Source organism: Camelus ferus, chromosome 1, assembly GCF_009834535.1.
Source record: "Camelus ferus isolate YT-003-E chromosome 1, BCGSAC_Cfer_1.0, whole genome shotgun sequence".
Classification (NCBI taxonomy): Eukaryota; Metazoa; Chordata; class Mammalia; order Artiodactyla; family Camelidae; genus Camelus; species Camelus ferus.
In genome coordinates this window covers 110,461,730-110,483,558 of record NC_045696.1, presented here as the reverse complement: position 1 = coordinate 110,483,558, position 21,829 = coordinate 110,461,730, and the positions used below count along the sequence as shown (strand labels likewise).

Here is a 21,829-nt window from a genome sequence, read left to right as displayed (position 1 = left end):
TTTTATTCTTATATCTAAGACAGTTAAAATGAAGGATTCGGCTTAAAATTCTCTCTCCCCCTCATCTCTTCCTGCCCTTTTCCAAAAATTTAAAAGTGCTTTTCTGATAGTGTGAGGGCCTAAAGTATCTGGATGGTTGTCTCAATTCTCCACTTCACTTCTCCTAAAAGGAAAACCCACGAATAGTTTCCAAAACAAACTTTTTATATCTTAAAAATTACTACGCCTGACTCAAAAGATTTTGGCATTCATTCCTTCTCCCTTTGTAGTTAGTACTAAATAATTTTTAATGAAAGAAACTTTTGTGAAGTGGCCTAAATATTTGTTGTATTTTTCTGATACCCAAAGTGTCAAATTTGTTAAATTTTTCTGACATACAAAGAAGTCCAGAAACACTTCTTTCGCAGAAAGTATAAACATTAACGCCTTTTTGAGTCTTTCTGCCCAAATAAACTGAAGACAAAAACTAACAGTCACCTACACTCTTTTCTTTATTCTCCCTTTGTCCCAAGTTTGTTCTTTGGTGAGGCCTCATGTACAACATCTACACAAACTCACTTTTCATAAACATATAAAATATCTGAGAGAAGCTACAGGATAACGTTTTAGTTACTAAGGAAAACGTGAAAGGAAACAGTAGAGAAAATGTCACTGTCTTGTGGCCATGTTTGTAACAATCATACATGAATTCTGGCATGGTTTCTATCAATTTTTCTAGCTTGATTTGACAGAAATGTAAAACAGCTTTGCCTCTAAGAGACAAAAATGGATACCTGTTTTCATCATTAACACCACGGTACTCACTCCAGGTTGTTCTGAAGATAGTAGAGCACACCCAGTTCATTGAGGGTCCGGGCGTTGTCAGGTGTGTCCTTACCCAGCGTGAGCTCTTCTAACTGTAAGGCCCGTCTACGTAAAAGGGCAAATCCATACTGCAGCAAACGCAAGAAATTCACAACAATCACTAAGTAACTGCAATCTCTGATTCTGAAGCAATACTAGGGTTCTAAAAAAATCCTTCCTCCTTTTGTTCCCTTTAAAGTAGATTACAACTACTTAACGTATCACACCGATTTAGTCTAACAGTTATAGAAAATACATACACTTCCATGTAGCAGCTCATTCTCAAATTCATTCAAAACTATTTTGTGAAAATGATTATAAGATCTTTTAGCAAAATAAACTGAATCCCAAAGTGCTTGAAAAAGATCAGGAAACAGAATTAACTTGCATATATTCATTAACCCCATTAGCAAACATTTAAATATCGAGTACTTAGAATTGCACATAGCACTTGCAACCTGTAGAAAAATAAGCCCTGAAGATGGAATGTACAGCGTAGTAAATACAGACAATAATACTGTATTAGGATCATCAGTCTTGCTAAGAGACTAGATCTGAATTATCCCCACCACAAAAAAGAAGTGATAATTATGTGACCTGACAGAGGTGTTAGCCAATGCTGTGGTAATAATCATACTACAATATAGAAAGGCATCAAATAAACATGTTGTATACCTTAAATTTACACAATGTTATATGTCAAATATATTTCAATAAAAAATTGCACATTGCGTTTTAAGTTAAAATATGCTATATTTAGATTTTATCAGTACCTTAGAGAAATGAATTTTTTTTTGTGCTTAAGGGTAAAAATTTCTTTGCATTGAATCTAACATAAAAGGTTTACTAAATGTCTTTTATTCTCTTTCTCAACTCTTTAAAAAAAAGAATTAAAGCAGCTTTATAGTCCATCTTTCAAAAATCTTTATAGTTCCACTTTTTAAAAGTCTACTAATTTGTATTTCTCAGTGATACTGATATTTAAACATGTATTATAAATAAATAAGAAAACGTTACTTCCCTAGAAGCCACTTTAAAATCTGAAGTTCTTAAATATGTGAAGTGAGGTCTGTGCATCTATATTATGATATTCAGAGATGTTCTTTTCCTTTTTGGTTCAAACATAATACAAAAGAAATCTCTCATTACCAAGTTGCCTTTTCTCCTTGTAGCTTTCTGACGAATTTTAAAAGATTTTTTCCTAAAATGTTCAGCTTGTTCGTATCTTTAAAAAAAAAAGAAACTAAGTCAAATGAAAGAAACAGGCATCCAAAGTATACTTCAGTGAAATCAAAGCACCAGTGTAAAGCCTGTTGTGGCTACTAAACACAGCATTATTTTGAGAAGTCATAGTCATATAGAATTAACAATTTTTAACAAAAACTTTCATAAAACATAATGTAACAAACAAATCTAGTCCTCCAAGTAGCTCACATTTAACTGTTTTTAACTGATTAAACTCATTTTGTTGAATATCTAAAGGGCAACCTAACTAAATGAAAATCCCAAACTTTGGTTTGTTATATAAGCTTCCACACAGGCTAATTTTTGGTCAAATAGAAATTCATAAAAAATCTACATGAAGCAATACTTCTAGAAGCTAAAAGAAAAATTCTAATATGTATCACTTACGATGGGACAAAAGAAATGATTTCGGATAGAGAAGATACACCATTCAGTGGGTTAACATACTAAGGACCAACAAATTTCTTCTGTAAAGGGCTAGACAGTAAATCTAATTTTAGGCTTTGTGGGCCACATGCAATTACAAAACTACTGTTGAAGCCAGGAAGCAACCGGGGACGATATGTGAAATGGAAAAATGTGGCTGTGTTCCTCTACAACCCTTCGTGCAAAACAGGGGGCCTTCTGGACTTGACATGTGGGCATGGTCTGCTGCCCCTGCGTTAGTAACACACTCAATGTTACAAAGCTGGTCAGTGAAGAAGCCTGGTTTCAAACCCAGCTATGTGACTCCAAAGTCCATGCTCTGTCCTCTGCACATCTTGATATAGGGACGAATCTTGTAATTCTAATTTTCTGTTTACCCCATGAAGACCCAGATCAAGAATAATATTTGAACATGGTGGATTCAAAAGAATATACAATAAGGAAAATATAAGGTAAGGAAAAGTAGGCAGCCACAAAACAAAGCCTCGCACAGGAGTACGTCAGGAACTGTAACTCCCTGTCATAAAACTACAGAGAATCACTCATCTACATCTTACTTATTTTGCTTCTGGTACAAAGTCGCAAGTGCCTCAAGTTCGCGCGCAACATGCGGATGGTCCGCACCATAGGCGTTTTCTGCGATCTCCAGTGCCTGCTTATACAGCTGTTCCGCGTTGCCGAACTTCTTCCCCTGCACGTACACGCTGGCTAGCTGGTGGAGGGCGTGAGCTACTCGTGGGTGATCCGGATCTAAAGCCGTTTCTCGAATCTCTAGAGACCTCTGCAAAGGCACGACAGCCTGGGGGGAAGAAAAGGTCAAAGATCAATTAAAATGAGTGAAATGCTGTGAGAGCTGCCACCGGATTAGCACAACAAATGAAAGCTGCGTTAATCCTAGGAAGGGGAGAGGAGTGAACATGAAAACCGGCAGGCTGTCTCTGCTGTCCTGCTGAAAAGTTACCTGGCTGAGAAGGCCTAGGTCCTTGAGAAATCGCCCCAGGGTTTCATAAAGATCAGCTAAGCAAATCATACTCTCCTCGCCTTCACAGTTTTTCTCATACTGCTTCAGTGAATCAAAGTATTCTGCTGCCATCGCACTTTTGTCTTTGCCAACAAACTGCCAGTAACTCAGCAACTCAGCAAAGTGTCCTCTGTTTCAACAAATAATAGGAATTTAATGAGAAAGAAACTTTAAAACCCACTAATGAGTGAAAATGTCAGGATTCGCACCAAGCTATTGATAGTTTGTCAGTAGGTAGATTCAGGGTAGCGAGGAAAGTGTGCAGACTGTGACTGCCGTGAGTCTGCAGCTTCCTAGCTATGAGATCGTGAGCAGGCTGTCTGACCCCTTACACCTCACCATCCTCACCTGCAGACGGGGGGGCACCAACACCACCTGCCTCAGGTGTTACTATAGGGAGATGATGGCACAGAGCAAGTGCTCCATACTGTTGGCTGTTATCATTAATATCATCATGGTTACTCACGACAGAAATCTGTCAGAATCCTTTTTAGACATTTCATGATATGCATGCAGTCAGCTGCTGAGTTCACCCCAAAATTATTTTAAATGATGGAAATCAGAACAGAAGAAACTAATGAAACACAGGCAAATTGCCAGAATATCTGCTTTGTATTTTTCATCAAGGAATTGAATGATAAAGGTAAACTTACCTATAGATGATATTAAGCAGGATACAAGACCTGGTACACTAAAGAATGAATCTGATTTCAAAGGGATCATGAAAAATTGGGATGGAGATCAAAAATAATTTATGAGATACAACAATGAAATTTGAAAGAGTTCACTAAAGAGCAAAACAGATCAGGCAGCTATGTTATGAGACGTGTCTAAATTTCCAGGTGAGACAGAAAAACCTCCTCAGGGGGCTTAGAGGTCAGAAGCTTGGCCAATAAAAAGGTGGTTCTGCTACTGACAAATTCAAGTATACCAGAAGAGATAAAAATACATTTGTGAAAAAGGCTAATCCTTTCTTTAAATTCAACACCAGTCAGATTCTATGTAGAGCCCAGAGTCTGGTTTGAAGGCTTTACTCTGAAACACTTGAAGGCCCCGAGAGGCAGACATCATGAACTGCTTCCCTGGGTGGTTTGGATTTAAACCTGCTTTAGTGAAAGATTAAGATACCAAGCTATCTCCAGAGCATTCCAGCTCTGACTTTATGAAAATAGCAATACTCTATCATTTTTGTTTACTTCTTGTAAAAAGGAGATCTCATAGCAATTTGCAAATTGTCCTAAAATATTTCCCACACTGTTTCATAGCTCATGTAACTGGACTAATTTTTAAATGAAAAATGCTATTTTTCTTTGTTACACTGAACAACTGTTTAAATATGTTTTTCTAGGGAAAGGTGTTCTACAAATAAGTTTCTTACCTTTTATAGAGGTTTTGGGACACAAAGAGATTGAGAAGGCAGTCGTGAAGCTTCTGTTTGCTCCCCTGCTGCTGGAAAAGCCACGGGAGTTCATCCGCACTTCTCCAAGTCACTCGGTCCTGACTGTTAGGAGACAAGGGGCAATGTTCAGTAATACTCACCTACAATGAGATCGCTTCAGAGGCTGCAGACAAATGTTGAAGGCAGAAAGATATGTTTGAGATATATCTCTGACTCCACGTATAATCTAATACTGAGAAAATCAGGTCAAAAATCAGAAACGTTACCAATCTATGAAAATAAAGTAATATTAGGACCATTGACCAAACTCTAAAGGCATTTTCATAAAATTGAACTATCAATGGACCCAAATATACACACTCAGATATAAACAGATACATATTTTTAAACCATTTAAACCATATAACTAGAAGAAAATAAAAATAATAAAATGATCTTGCACTGATTTCACTTAAGTTTAAATCAGCATCTTTTGTTCTTTTGACATTAACAGAGTAGGGAAAGGATTTAATCTTTTTATAATAATTACATTTTTATACATTAAGTTATAAGCTAAGAAAGAAAAATAAGGACACAGAGGTAGAGTGTGTTTCAGAAGTTACAGAAGAACAGCATGAACACTTGTAATACCTTAGCTGCATGGTGAAATAGTTGATGAGATTTTGCCTATATGAAGAAATGTTGGTAGGACCTTCCATGTAGTCTAGTCTCACTGTTTCCCAAGCCTATGGAGAAGAAGAAAAAACATCAGTCTATTTTCTGTAAGTCATCTAACAATGAATTTGTATAAAGAAATTTACAATTATTTCAATTTTAGAGTTACATAATAGAAATGGCACTAGAATATTTTAAAATTCAGTATATATTTATGTGGTAAACTGACAGTAGAGTTCCTGTAAGAACTTATAACATAATTCAATTTGAACTTTTAGTGAATACATTAAAAATCTGAACTGTGGATTGAAAAAGTAATAAAGAGTAAATTATATTTAAGCGATACACAATAAAGGAGAAAGATAAGCCTGTGAAACTGCGAACATTTCACACTTACATATGTAACACAGCATACTCAAATGGAAGACTTCATTTACGCCTGTTTACGTATATGAATCAACCACGGCATTGCAGGTGACAAGAATCATATTTTATTTATGATTATCATGTATTAGTTGTTATTTACTGTGTGTTAGACATCATGTGTAGGACCTCACCAGATCAAATAATTACCTACCACCTCAGTCAGTTCTCTTCACAACCCCTGAGGTAAGCAGGAAACATCGGCCCAAGGCCTAGAGAACTTGCTCAAGGTTACATTAACCTGTGAAGAGCTGGGTTGTGAACTAAGGCAGAGTGACTTCCAGAGCCCAGGCTCTTAAAATATATATAATATCCAATAATTCAATGCAAAAATAAAATTGAAAAGAGTATATCTTCTCATTCACAAAGAAACTACCTTTTAAAGTAATAGCCACTTCATAAAGGTACTTAACATCACAAAAGTTATAGCCAAATTTTATATCTAACCTAAAATCACTGCAAAAAATTTTTGTAATGCCAAGTTTGAGATTTCAATTTTGTCTTGTGATTTAAACACTTAAAATGATGTGGTATGATAGAGCATAATACACATATAATATGTGGACGTTCATAAATGAAAACACCTTATTAAGATAAAATTTACCTGTAGATGTTGAAACTTGAGCAAACCACAACTGTAAGTCAACAAACACATTTTGTGCAAACTGTGAATAAGGGAGGTCAAGACAGCCCAGGACATCTCAGGATACAGTTCCATCAATTCTGACTCACTCACACCATTGTGACTAACATTTACGAGGCAGAGAATCTAGGTAGATAGACGAATTAACAATGATCATAAAGCACCTCTTTAAGTTACTAACAGTCATTAAAATTTCCATAATTCTTTCAAGCTTATCAACTTCTTATTCAAATTTATCATTCAAATGATTTAATAAACCAAGAAACAGATTTCTTAAAATAAAACATACTTTCCAAAAGGCACTAATCAAGAATAAGAGAGTATATACAGAAAATCTAGCTCACCAAAGATAACACACAGACAGAAAAAGTTTAGTGAAAATTAAAACTGCAGGAAATGTATTACTGAAATTAATGACAGAGTTCCAATTCTGGGAAGATGGTGGAAGGAAACAGCTCTCCTACTACAAATGCCTGTTACTATCCGACAACATGTAACAAAACATTTCTAAAAGTACAGTTGAGCCTGTGGAAAAGAAAGGGAAATACTGCAAGTGCCAAAAATAAATAGGAAACTGAAAATCAGAAAATTATGTGTTAAGGACTTACACTTGAAGAACAAAACTAAAATATTTTGAAGGGAAAAAAATATGAGAACATTTTTTGATAGCTAAGGATTTTAAAAATAAGATACAACAGGCATAAACCACAAAAGAAACAGTTGATAAATGTGACTTCATTAAAATAAAACTTTGTATAATGATACCATGAAGTTAAAAGACAAGAACAGGAGAAAGATATTGATTTGCAAACTCTGTGACAAAGGATTTGTACTCAGTATGCAGAAAACTGAAGAACTCCTACAGATCAATAAGAAAAAGTCAATTCAGTTAAAAAATGGGTAAAGGATTTGAACCAGCAATTCACATGAGACAAAACAAGAATAGCCAATAAACATGAAAATATGAAAACTCTCCACGGTAATCAGGAAAATACATGTTTCCTGAGATATCACTTCTGGCTACAAGCACACTATGGCTGCAGGCATTCCTGTATGTGCTTCAAAGATTTGCTATTTACTTCAATTCACACACAAATACAAACAAAGCAAAATAATCTTCCTTTTATACTTCACCTGTTTCATTAGTTCTTTATCCGTGTCATTTGCCATGGACTCCTGGATAGATTGCAGAACAAGTCTATATAATGAAACAGTGTCTTGACACTGGAAACACTGAAGAAGGAGTTTATCTAAATTGCCTGCTCTCCCAGCACTGTTGGAATTGAGAACAGATTTAATTTCTTAGTCTGCCAACATCTGTGAAAAATTTGGGGTAAATAAAAACAATGCTATTTTATCTCTATTTTTGGTACTGTTCAATTGATAATAACAGGAATTCAATAAAACATGACACAGGGAAACGTTAGTCTTATGAGGCTGCTAGAGTCATCAGGGTTAGTTTACTACAACATTTAATTCAATTCAATAAACATATGCTGGGACTTACTATATGGTAAGGAATTACTACACATTATGGAAAATAAAAATGAGGAAGACATGGTTCTTATCATCTAGAGACATGTCACCTACATACAGGAAGCAGGAGAACAATTATAAATAAGTATTATTAGTTAATTAGCCATGCAAATTAAATTTAAACAAACAGAGCCAGAATTTGGGAAATATCAGGCTAAAGAAAATCAGTAAATGGGGTTTGTTTTAAAATATTACACAACATTTACCAGTAGTTTCTTTTTAAAATATAAAGATACATAAAGAAGAGGGAAAAACAGACCAAAAATGGTCCATAGTCCTTCTTACCATAGATAATTTCAATAAATATTATGAAATGTATGGAAAATGACTCACATTCTTGAACTGTACTTATGTAACCCACTGACGTTCACAGCGGCCACATTCACTGCCACAACTCTGGGAACAGGGGGAGGGGGCAGTGGACATATTACAGGTAATTCAAAGTTTTAGAAGATTTTTTTCATTTCAAATTCGGTGTTGAGATGAGAATGTGGAATTAAGAGACAAGAGCACTAAATTCAGGGCCCACAATATGAGCTGTGCTAGGATTACCACCTATTGTGATGAACACCAAAACAGACACTAATCTTTTTGCCTTCTGGTTACAAAGTAGGGTGAGGCTGTCCTGAAGAAGCAGAAGCAGTAAGACTCTCCACTGTTCATCTACAGGCAAATTACTAATGGGTATCTAAAGCACAAGATTCTGTTTTAAGATGAAAAAGTTTATTAGGATATGAAAACAGACACAATTAAAAATTCCTGCCTACGTACCCACCTACTGATTTTCAAGGACACCTGAGATAACGTTTTTATGCCCCAGTTGTCGCCTCACTTTCTCACAGCTAGGGGATTTTGCCATCAAGCAAGTGACAATGAGCACTCAGGGGTGGGCCCCAAATTGAGGGTGATGATGGCCTTCTTTTGCAACCCCTAGTCAGGAAAAGGTTAGTGTGATGAAAACCAGACAAATATATCCAACAAGTTCTGGTGATTCTCAGGCTAGCAATCTTCAGTCATAAGTCACATGCTCAAGGGTGTTAGTATTACTGTTAGAAGAAACAGAATCTGAGTGGCCCAAGAGACTGTCGCAGTGATCAGTTCTCAGTTACACACGGTGAGGGAAGCATTCTGCAGCAAACACAAAACATGCTGAAGATCACGTAAAATAACCACAACTTACCATGCCAGCATTTTGCCGAAAAGGGTGACATAAAGGGCATTGCAGGTTGTAGCAGAACGACAGTGTCGTTCTAGCTTCTTCTCCTGCACCAGTTTACCCAGAAACAAAACAAAAATACAAAACCACCCTGGAATTAAGTGGTCTTTACAACTGAGATATCAACAAACATTCCTGCAGAAAGAATGTGGTTCCTGCCATCTCACCAGCGACATCGCTGCCGTGTGGTGGGGGCCACAGGTGCAGTCCACATGCACATGCTTATCTGCTTCTAAAATATTGCCTAACATCATACAGTAAAGTAAACCTTAAGTCCAAATCTTTTTTTATTGCTTCTTCTCTATCTGTTATTAAGAGTGAATGTATTTAACAATTACTAAATTTCAATTCTCCTTAGAACCATAGAGAGATCCTATATTGAATTTTAACTCTTATATAAGGTGTCTTATAAAGAAAGCTATAGAGAGTAAAAGATATCAGTAAAATTAAAAATATTTACCTGTTCTTTACTCAATTTAATGTCTACAGAGTGGCATTCTGCCATTATAATAGATCTTGCATCTTTTGGATTTAAAGGGTCAAGATGAAGTGTAGGCCACAACCTTTTATTTAAAGAAAAGAAAAGTGAAATTCTCTTCTAATGATACAACACAAGCTGTAATCCACCCACAAGAGAAGTCAAAGTCCATTACAAGAATTAATTTTTATACTGCCTTTATAAAGTAAGCAAAATTAATCTCTGTTAATCATATTAAGTAATATTATTTCATTTATTCCAACATGTATATCATTACTTTTAGCGATTAACCACAACATTTATAAAATAGCTTAAAAATAAATAAATAAACAGATAAATAAACAAACAGCTTACACATTGATGGGGAAGCAGTAAAACACTTCTAGCTCTATGTTCTGAACACCAGTAAAGCAACATAGATATTAATACCTATGAGGAATAGCACCAGACAGCCTTTGCCCACACTTGTAATCCAATCAGAATTTCATCACCCTGTAACATATAGTCTCAACGGGGTAGTGAAAATTATTTGCTGGGGGGAACAATAAAATCTTACTCTTTTTATGTATAAAGCACAAATATACATACATATCTGTTTATACATATGAACTAATAATATATAGTATATGTGTGGTATTAACATTTTTTTGGCAGGGAGGTATTTAGGAAGAAAATTACTAAAAAGGCTCCTGAAGGGGTGGGGTGGGGCATGGAAAAATAGGTTAGGAAACACTACCCCACAGAATCAACCACCACATCCCATTTTGAGGACTGCTCAAGTGAGTGCACACTTCAGGACCACAGGCACCTGGTCCATTGCTCTAGCCTGGCCCTCCTTCTGTTTTCTCACCCACAAATTTAACTGCCTACTATAGACATCACTACTTGGAGCTACAATTGGTAACTCTAACCAACCATGTTCAAAACCAGAACTCATAACATTTCCTCCACAAATCTGCCCATTCTTTGTGGCTCCCATCTCAGTCCATGGGACCACAATTAATTTCACCTCAAGCCAAAAACCTGGGAGCCATCCTAGCCTTTCTCCTCCCTCACATCCCAGATCTAACCTCCCACCAAATCCTACAGATCGCACCCTCCTCTTGAATTTGTCCACTTCTCCCCACCTTCACTGCCACTTACATGAAAAGTATGAAAACTACAAACACACATCAAAACTTTTTCTTGTCTGTACTTAAAACATTTCACGTAATCTGAAAACGAAAGTCAGCAGCGTACCTCCATGCTGGAGGGCAGGTTTCTACATTCACGGAAACAATTACTCTCACGTTCACTGGCAGTGGGTCTATCAGCCATTTCATGTGTTTTTCAACTTGCTTAAAAATATAAAAACAAAATTCCATCTATTAATTCAAAATATTTCATAAATGACCCAATAACAGCGCCCCATGTAAACTGAAATTCTCATTACGTTTCTCATTATTATTAAAGATAAAAACTTTATTTTGGGATGATTTATCTCAGACTACTGGAAGAACAAATGGCAAAACACTGCTATCTCTGATCTTAATTCTAGACATGGAAGGAAACGTCAAGGCCCTAAAATTTATGTCAAAATGAACAAAATTTGCTAATTGTGAAAACACAGTCATTCTTTCCCAATGAGATGCTAGCATCTACTGGCATATAGTACATTTTCTTATCCATGCTTCCTCTCTAGAAATCAAGCGGAAATAAAAGAAACAACACCAGCATTTTTTTCTTCTCACAAACGTGATTTAAATGCCTGCTATGGTCATTCCTGATATTTTTGTGTCTTTCTGGGCGTATCAATAGATTATAAAGTGAAAACAGTACCTGCACTTGATCGATAGAATCGATAACGATGATGATGCTGCCTTGATGACGGGCAGAGAGTTTTTCCAGCCAACGTGGGAATTCTTCCAGAAGCTTAGCAGGATCCAATGTCAGAGCAGATACTGACCAAGAATGCTGCATCAACTACGAGGTGAGAACCCACGCGAATTAAAGCAGCTACCCTGTATCACAGGTGGGAAATATTTCTATCTCTGCATTTTAAACCAAAATTAAATCATCAAGAGGACCCAACTGCACTGAGTATTATTTTTAAAGTTATGCAAAACCAAAACAAATGGTTTATCATCAGGTACTCAGCCCCAACAACCTCTGAAGCTAAATAAATATTCTGATAATCCCAAAAGACAGCACACTCTACCTTTAGAGTTAGTCGTTTAATAATCAGGGAAGACTCTGAGCTGGTTGACATGGGCCTCCCCACAAAATGAGAAAGGATTAGAGCGTTAGGAGAATTCTTCTGCTGTAACTGGATCCTGAAAGAAAAAGACCTTTTACAAGACTGATGAAGCTCCTTTACTGTCAACAAAAAAAGAACTCATGATGCATTAAGCATCAAATGCTACCTGTCAGGAATCACACGGTCAGTCAATTTTGAATTAATATGGGAAATTTCCACTTTCACTCCACTGTTAAGACTCTTTTAAATAAAACACTGAAAAGTTACAGGTTCATTTTAATTGCAAGTTGATGTTAAGAAACCAAAATAGCATATATTTGAGGTTAAAGTATTAGTAAAATGAGCATTAACCTTTAACTACAAATATGTTATTAGAGGAAAAAGAGAAGTTTCTTTGTTAATTACAAAAACAGTATTTTCAAACATAACTTTGAGTAAAAGGGTAATAAAAAGGAAATAACACATGCTAACTCCTCAAGGTAAATAGTAATTACGAATGAAAGAAAATCATCTAAACACTTGTTCTTAAATAATATGAAAGTAAAATAAAACTAAAAAAAGAGCTTATTAGCTTAAACAGATCTTAGTCCATAATCTGAAGAACTAGTTTGCATTCACAGTAAAGGTTATCCTTAATTTTGATATTCTTTATGATTCATTTAACTCTAAATAGTTTGTCTTTGTCTTATTTCAAATATTTAAAATCCCAGTAAGACTTTTAAGATGAAGTCAATAATTGACAATAAAGGCACATGCCCCTGAAAGTTCACCTAATTTCACGTCACACTGACCACTCCCTTACCTCCAACCTACATCATTTATGTACATAATCCTAAATGCTCACATTTCCTATTCCTTTCTCATTCTGTATCTTCCCTCTAACATCTAAATTGTATACATCTCAGGGCATGAATCTATTAGTTTCCTCCTTTTTGCTTTTTTGATGTTTGGTGCAGGCCATGCAGGAAGGCAGACATGCAGTAATTCATTTTATTGAATGAGTTCAGTAATTGAACTGATGACGACAAGAACATAATTGGACTAGCGTCATACCACTTTGACAGAAGAAGGGACTTTCCAGAGCCTGGTCCTCCAGATACAAGAAGGGGCGGAATTGGTGCCGGTGCTGCCACCAGATCATTGAGGCGCTGGTAATACTAGAAACAAAAATGAACTGAAGTTGTGAGGAAGTACGTGCCTCTTTGAATATGAAATAAGAGTCAATTTCTGATGATCCTCTGAAATCAGTGGAGATAAGCTGCATCAGAAAATGAAACCTACTTTCAGTCAACAGCACCCTCATAATTGCTTATTTTTATGGCTGGTTAAATATGCCCAAAGTAGTAAACTAAGAGTGGGCCCCTATGTCTTCTATCATAGTAATGCTGCAAATTAATGGATGAGGGACAACACTTAGGAGCCTCACGGGGTCTTGCAACATTCAGGTGTTTTGGAGAATGCTGCAGTGAGGCCACTGTATCACCCTGTAGCTCCTGAACCACTTAAGTACCACAGAAAGCCTTGAGGGTGCCTGCAGGCCACCTAGATCTCCTGGTCAGAAGAAAGCCTGTCCTGGAGACCATCCCAGTTTCCAGTGACTCCTGAGAAACAAGAGCAGGTCTTATCTGGGGCCTCGGAGTCTCCCAACCTGCTGCAGAGAATCAGGTTAGGACAGGCCGCCTGCCATCTTTCTGAAACTGAATGTGTTCTATGCAGAGTCTAACAACTCCAACTTCTAGGCTTTCCCCAGACACAAAAAAACTGGTTCAGAGCTGAAAAGAACACTCTCAGAAACCCCAAAATATCTCCATAGTTACAAAGGAGTTTCCAAAGTTATCTTGGGGGTTAAAATGTTTATTAAGTGGACCAGTGGTCTAAATGACATGTAATAAGTAGTGTGTGTGAGTTTTACGGTAGCAAAAGTTTCCAGCCACTACTAGAAATAATTACTTGGTATAGTTTTTCAATCAGTTTTTCTGTTTGTCATTTCATATTCCCCAGGAATTCAAATAATTCTGAGAGCAACGAGGCTTCACAAGAAACAAAGGGTTTAATTGATTTATGATGTTGTAAATCTTAACACTTCAGTTCATGGTCCACATAAAGCCTATTTAGACCTCTAGTTCCCAAGTTAAGACCCTCTGTCATAGTAGAAAGAAAGCACAGGATTTGGAGCCAGAAGACCTAGGTTCAAATCTCACATCTGCAGTCTACACCCTGTATGCTCTTAGGCAAACCATAATCTGAACCTTAGGGTCTCCATTTATCATATGCCAGGTACTGTGCCAAGTGCTTTATGCACATGGTCTGGCTTAGTCGCCCCAACAACCCAATGAAGTAGGCATTATTAGTTATTCTCATTTCACAAGAGACAAGAAAGTCAAAGTTTAGAGCTAAGTAACTTGATCAAAATCCATAGTGAGGAAATGGTAGAACCAGAACATAAACACTGATGGTCTAAATTATAAAAGTCCTTGAAAAGTCCTATAAAAATGCAGCTGTTAGTGACAACTACTTTAATAGTCTTTAAAAGATTAGTTCTTACATTAATTTTTAATTATAATTAAGTATTTTTTGAACTTGGACATAGATTCTCTGTGCACTTCTAGTTTTGTTAATTTGCTTAGATATTTAAGGATGCTGAAGGATCTGCCTGTTGCATTAACTGTGCTTTGTTTTCTGAATGTTTGAAATTTTGACTCCTCCAAGAAGTGGAAGAATAGATAGCCTTACTCCTTTTATCAAGTTTCCTAGCCATCCCAATCTTGACCTAGTGAACTAGATGGTAACATAATGAACATGTAGTTGATAAATCCTAATCTGTAACTAAACACGTTTGATGTTCATAAGTATACCTGAATCTCACACATCTTTATATGATACAAACCTATGCACATGTCTCAACATGGATAATTAAGCCATGAGGGCAAACACTAACACCATCCTTAACCTTGACTTTGATTAGGTGAAACCACAATTATGATACAGCCTTTAAGTGGCAACTGATCTTTGTTGGAACAATACACCAAATGCTTACTTTCTCGAATCCCAACTCATGGGCTGAGTTTGAAGCCTGCTGAAAAGCTTCCATTTGCTCTTGTTCATCATGGATGTCCCATAGAACATCACCAAAATCGTCTTCTTCTGGAGTGGAATCTTCACTGCCCAAATCCTTAGTGTCCAAGTCTGTGTTTTCAAAGCCCAGGATGTCCTAAACACCAAGAGTAAGCACACAAAAACGAATGAAGAATGTGAAGCCCTTGGCTGCAGTATTGTTAGTACAGAGGCCTCAGGTGGCCCTCACCTAACTTAGAGGGCAAGTCCAAACCTACGGCCTCATTATAGTGCCTCCAAGGATGAATTTCCAACTATAAAAATAAGTGCTAGTTTAAAAATGAAGAAGAGAAGTAAAGAAACATTAAAATAGTAAACATAAAGACTTTTCTTTTTCATTAAAAATAAAGTTAGAGGGGAATTTAGCTCCCATGAGATCTGGTTTCCAAAAAATGTTACACAATATCTATAGTTATGTCTGGCTGATGAATAATTTTAAAGACTGTGCTAGTGTCAAGGAAATATGCTGCTTTACATTTTTGTAAGAATTTAATTAGTAAGATGGGGTTTCTTGATATCAAATATTCCCACTGATATCTAATCTTTATATTAAACACTGAAAATATGTTGTCCCACAAGCAGTAAAATTGGTGAATCTGTCCATTTTCACTTTCAGCCATTTATTCTGCTCAATTCACCTCATTTATCTTGGTCCTAAAATTCACAAGGTTGTTGAGATCAAAACGGATCATTTCAATCTTTATACCAAAGATCACTAAACAAAATGTGTTGCCAGCAGTCGTATCATTACGTCTGGGGGCTCACTCTTTTTTTCTGATCACAAATCTCCATACTTGTAACACAAGTTAATTTCAAAAAGTAATCTCATCTCTTACTTTTCAAAAAAGGTCCCCAGCACCCTGAGGGAGGCTCAGCAGGTAAGGGCAAACAGGCTAAACATGGCATGCCTTCCTCTTGTGCCCGTTTCACTTGAAGACAGGGGATTCTTTCCCTCTTTATTATCATTATTAGCATTTTTGCTGATACATAATTTTAAGTGATTTTTAGTATTAAAAATAAAAACAGGTATAATTCAAGCAGAATATATACTGCTGACCTCAGACACCTCAGGGTGTGTTTTCACCCTTCTCTGCTGTTAGGGGTAATGTGGCAGAAAAATTCAAGAAGGATTTTTCTAATCTACAAAAACTCTAGGTGCACACAGAATCTGAGGAGGCTCTATTGAACAAGATGAATATTTTCCCTTAAATACTTCCCTTTTTATCTACCATTTTTATAATCCATTTTACATTTAATAGATATTAAAGCATCAAATCGCTTGTGAGACAGTTGAGAGATTCAGATACGTGGTACTAGTGATGCCATGCTAATATCACAGGACCAACTCCCGCCAGAACAATGGCATGCTCCCCGGGTATTGTTTTGAAAAAAAAAAAAACAATTGATTTTCTCTGGAAAACCCAATTTTACAGAAAACAGTCTTAAAACATTTGAGGTGGAATCTTACAGGGACTGAATATTTACCTGTTTAATAATCTTTTCCACATATATATAAATTTTATATACTCCTTCTGCAGGATCTCCTGAGTGATCAATGATCTGGGGAAAAAAGATTTACAACAACAAGGAAAAACAGTATGTCAGGACCTGTTCTAAGTACTTTGCGTATATTATTAGATCATTTATACCCATGACAACCCTGTGAGGAAGACACTATTAATCCCTCCATTTTACAGAAGAGGAAACTGAGGCAAGTTAAATAACTTGTTCAAGGTCACACAAGGGATTCAGGGTGAACAATGTTGCAAATAAAACACAAAGTATATTCTTTTTTTGCTTATGTGACCTAATTTTGTCTTTTGTATCATTTAGTATATATAATCTTCAAAATCCATCTTTATATCAGTAAATTCTACAAAACAAAAAAGCAAAGAAGTTTATTCCACATTTAAATTTACAATCATGGCAGAGAGATCTAATTTGACTGCTATATACAAAAATTCATTCTTCTAGTATACTAATTTTTAAAAGCAATATTTATAGGATAAATAGAATGAAAATAAGAAAGATGAACTAATACCTTTCCTCATGGGAGCTAGTGGACTAGGCTGAAACTAAAATAATTAAAACAAAGAATGAAATGGCTCTAGAGATTAACTATAATAAAAATGTACTCTTTTGTCTTAGACTCTTCACCATGTTATGCTGGCTGCAAGCTATCTTGTCAATACTAATTGATGTAAAGAGAAATGCTCGGATTCACATTTGAACTTATTTTCTACCTGGGCACAGAGAAATAGAAACTTCATCCAAATCCTAGAGTTGTTTTTGATTGTATTCTTGACATTGACTATAAACATTTACCAAGTTATCTCAGCGCTCAGTAATTCAAAGCCTGTAATCTCTGTTCTAAAATATATCCCACTATGCAACTAGGATGATCAGATCTTCCTCCCACTCCTCATTAGGTTTTGACTTTTCCAATGCTCTCAGGAAAGGTTATCATGGAAAGGCTCCTCCTTACACTAACCTTGGTGGACAGCAGATAGAAGGACTCTGTGCATGGGGAAAAAGTCCAGTAAAGAGCCTGATTTGTCCACTCACAGATCATTCTTTTTAGGCACATACTGCATTCTTTCTTTCTTTCTCTTAGTCCCCACGAATCTGCTAGGACATCTATCGGCTCTGTCAAAATGTACCCAGAATCATACCGCTTCCCATCACATCCTCTACCACCACCTTGGTCTGAGGCACCAGCATCCCTCACCTGCATGATGGCACCGCCCTCCCTCCAAACCAGTAATTCTCGACACGGTAGTCCGAGAGATCCTTGTCAGAACAGCTTATCTTCCTCTTTGCTTAAAGGCCTTCAATGGCTCCCCATCTCATTCTAAGTTAAAAAAACCAAGGTTCTTCAGGATCTGCTCCTGTGACCTCTCCTACTCGTCTCTTGTCACTACTCCCCTCCAGTTACGCTGCCTTCCTTCCTCTCCCCGAACATGCCGCTCACTCCCACCTCATGGCCTTTGCTCCAGCACCTCTCTCTGCCACGCTTGTTCTTAGAAAACAAATGTATGCATTTTACCTTGGCTTTGCTGGTCTTGTTCAGGTTAGAAACTTGATCAATCAGTTGCTGGACAGAGTCAGAACTGACTTCCCCATCCTCCAAACGATGATAAATTAACCGTGGTTTGCCTTCAGGGTTTTTCAGAAAAGCTTCTTCACAGTCCTCCAATAAAAAGCTAGATTGAAAATTAGTATTTCTTGTGCTAAACGGCACGGTGGCAGCAGTTAGTCAACTAACCTAAATGCCAAGAAGGAGGATTTACTACAACGACAAGTGGCCAGAAAAGGTCCAGCTGCCGAACAAGTGAAACTTTCCAACAATGGATGTTTTTATAGTTCTGTCTTAGCTTAAGTCTTAAAGCATAACATGTTCATTGTCAGACAATGAGAATAGGTATGATAAATTGTGTACTAAACTGAATTTTAAAACATGCCTAACTTTAAATTTTTTAATCTAATTAAAAAAAAAAAAAACTTCTCAAAAATACTGTTAAACATGGCTCAAAATAGTGGACCAGACTCATGAGACTTTGCAAATAAATGGAAAACCTAACTCCATCTACAATTATGTAAATCTCAAGTTAACACACAAATACTATCAGCCTCAAGGTTTCAAGATTTTTCTCTTCTCTAGTCCTTTAGCCTTTACTCATCCAATAAATGATGTGAATCCTTATAAGCAAGATACACTATAAAAAAGATCCAGAGGTAGATTGGGAAAGATTAGAGAGCTAGTGAAAAATCATTTACTGTAGTAAAGGTTAAAAAAAATTCTAACTTTGTTACAGTGTACTATAACTGCAGTGTACTATACCTATTTAAATTCTAGAAAAATCTTCAAACGAGCTACTAGCATTTCCTACACCACAGGAAAATTGTAAACAATAACCCGTCTCTTAAAAGCATTAAATGAAAGTTTGTCTAGAGAGGCAAGTTAGTGTGTATACATAGGGCAAAGCTATTACATGATTCAGAATTTGCATAAAAAATGAAAATACTAGCTCTAAGACAAAACAGAAGAAAAAACAAAATGAGGAAAAGAAAAAGAAAAAAACTGAAAAAAGGAAAAACAACATGGTTTTAAGGATTAAAAAATTAACAGGAGAAAAACAGCAAATGACATATACTACCACTGGAGATAAAATACTACCCAGACATTAAATAACAAAACAGGATATACTCTTAATAAATATAAAAATAAAACAGGAAAATAAAAGAGGGAGGGGAGGTAAGGAACCTCAACAAAAGGAAATCAAGTTGAAGGAGGCCTTAAATTCGTTTTGGGAGAAGGTTCCTTGACCAGGTGGTCCTCTGGCCACGTGGCCTCTGGCTAGAGTCTCAGGGTCAATGATGGATTACACTGCAAAGTGCCTGGTAAAGCTTAGGACTCCAAATACTTCCATACATAGTTCAAGTCAGAGCTGGTCCTCAATAAAAAAAAAACAAAAATGCTTTGAAAGGGTTAAATCCAATTAGCTAGCAAATGTAGAAAGAAAAATTAACCTCTGATTTAACCTATTTTGTCTTCTATGTATATATCTAACTGGTAAAAAAAAAATCTTTATTTGCAGACTAGACTCACCGGTGTGATAATATTCACATTATAAGAAAACTGCTCACTTTACTGAACTTAAAGTGATAAGCTCTTCAGATTTAAAAATATGATTTAACACCTATACAACAAGTGTTCACGTGCCTCTCAAAGAAAATAATGAAGGTAAATGCGGATTATTGAAATCAAGGATCACTACTATTTTCTGTAAAGGGCCAGCTGGTAAATTCTTTAGGCTTTGCTGGCCACACAGTCCCTGTTGTAACTACTCATCTCTGCTGCTGTAGTGTGAAAGCAGCTGTAGATAATACATATATCAATGAACATACCTGCGTTCCAATAAAATTTTACTTATAAAAACAGGTGGCTGACTGGATTTGGCTTGAGGGCCATAGTTTGTTGACTCCTGTTTAAAATTATCTTTAACAAGGACCTACTATATAGCACAGGGAACTATATTCAATATCTTATAATAAACTATAGTGGAAAAGAATCCAAAAAGAATATAGATATATATACATATATATGTATATGTATAACTGAATCATTTTGCTGTACACCAGAAACTAACACATTTAAATAACCTGTATTTCAATATTAAAAAATGATCTTTACATTCACGACATTAATCTTTTTTTAACTTTTTTCACTGAGTTATAGTCATTTTACAATGTTGTGTCAATTTCCAGTGTAGAGCACAATTTTTCAGTTATACATGAACATACACATATTCATTCATTGTTGCATTTTTTTCGCTGTGAGCTACCACAAGATCTTGTATATATTTCCCTGTGCTATACAGTATAATCTCGTTTATCTGTTCCTCATATGCCTGTCAGTATATGATGCTAATCTTATGACCTATCAAACAAGCCTAATAGTATGAAACTTTTAACTTTTTATTTTATTTAAGTATGAAAAGTCATAGAATTTACTGCATTTCATGGATTGTTTCTGATTATAAGAATCCAATTAGACCTTATCTTTCAAGTTCACTTGGCAATCTTAATTCTATTTACAAGTTTAACCCCTGTAATAAACTATAGAATTTTCAGCTTACCTCGGTAAAGTTAAATGAATGAATAAGATAACTAATGAGCTCTTCTCAATTTCCCATTTTCTTACAGTGAGGTATTGATTTTCAATATCTACTGGAAAATATACAGCATGGAAAAAATATCCCATTGTCTCACACATCCTCTTAAGTTTAGGTGAATAGTCCTAAAAACAAATTAAAATATATAAAAGCATAGCTTATTTAACTACAGATCTAGTCAGCTTTGCACTATTTAAAAGAGCATGCTTTAGAACAGGTATGTTGGATATTCTCTGATTTAAAATTTTAATATATATATAATCACATTTTAAAGACAATCTTTAAGAGAAAAGGCAAGTTTCTCTAGAAAATGAAAAGTAATAGCTTAGGCTTGGCTGTTTCCTCACTCAGAAAGTGATTTATCTCATAATAAAACTTAAAATAACAGGAGTAAAATATTAGGCTATTTTGCTTTGGAATTTAGTTATCTTTTTTATTATTATAAATGATTTGTTTATTGTTATAGGGTGGAAAATATAAATCCATAGATTAATATAGTAAAAAATTGTCCACCATGATCTATTAGAACACAAAAGCAAACAGATATAAAATAAAAACATGTTGGTTTATAACAAATTAATTTACTAAGTAATGATATTTATTATTATGCAATAAATTAGTAATTCCCTCAACATATGTATGAGAATAACCTATATTCAGTTAGTGAGTGGAACTTTTGGCTTGCAAAAATGTTTTATCTTTTTACCAAAATTGAGTATATCAAAAAAGAAAGCTAAATGAATTTACTAGTCAACAATCTGGAGAGTGTTAATATAGCAGGTATAGCACGTGACATGCATATTTATTTAAAATTCAGTAGAACAGTAACTGACAAACTTTTTCTATAAAGGGCCAGATGGCAAATATTCTCACAAATTAATGACAGCTAAGCAACTTGGCTGTTTTGGCAGAGGTCTCTG

General features: G+C 35.7%; 1 protein-coding gene across 3 annotated transcripts in view; it reads right to left on the bottom strand.

Moving 5' to 3' along the window:
- The window catches only part of NPHP3 (nephrocystin 3), a 32,479-nt gene that overhangs the window by 3,891 nt on the left and 6,759 nt on the right, over positions 1 to 21,829 (bottom strand). For 2 of the 3 annotated variants that reach the window (XR_004323054.1, XM_032488240.1), the window contains exons 6-23: positions 20,874 to 21,034; positions 18,281 to 18,437; positions 16,720 to 16,794; positions 15,158 to 15,331; positions 13,174 to 13,277; positions 12,082 to 12,196; positions 11,703 to 11,846; positions 11,124 to 11,221; positions 9,867 to 9,969; positions 9,371 to 9,459; positions 7,789 to 7,927; positions 6,616 to 6,780; positions 5,565 to 5,659; positions 4,914 to 5,036; positions 3,476 to 3,665; positions 3,072 to 3,313; positions 1,993 to 2,068; positions 805 to 932 (exon numbers count right to left, since the gene is read on the bottom strand). Coding sequence is in view for 2 of the 3 variants with exons in the window: in XM_032488240.1 (XP_032344131.1) it covers positions 805 to 932; positions 1,993 to 2,068; positions 3,072 to 3,313; positions 3,476 to 3,665; positions 4,914 to 5,036; positions 5,565 to 5,659; positions 6,616 to 6,780; positions 7,789 to 7,927; positions 9,371 to 9,459; positions 9,867 to 9,969; positions 11,124 to 11,221; positions 11,703 to 11,846; positions 12,082 to 12,196; positions 13,174 to 13,277; positions 15,158 to 15,331; positions 16,720 to 16,794; positions 18,281 to 18,437; positions 20,874 to 21,034 (2,378 nt within the window). In the remaining variant the exon portion in view is untranslated. The remainder of the gene's footprint in view (positions 1 to 804; positions 933 to 1,992; positions 2,069 to 3,071; positions 3,314 to 3,475; positions 3,666 to 4,913; positions 5,037 to 5,564; positions 5,660 to 6,615; positions 6,781 to 7,788; positions 7,928 to 9,370; positions 9,460 to 9,866; positions 9,970 to 11,123; positions 11,222 to 11,702; positions 11,847 to 12,081; positions 12,197 to 13,173; positions 13,278 to 15,157; positions 15,332 to 16,719; positions 16,795 to 18,280; positions 18,438 to 20,873; positions 21,035 to 21,829) is intronic. The other variant, XM_032488245.1, reaches the window with a different exon arrangement.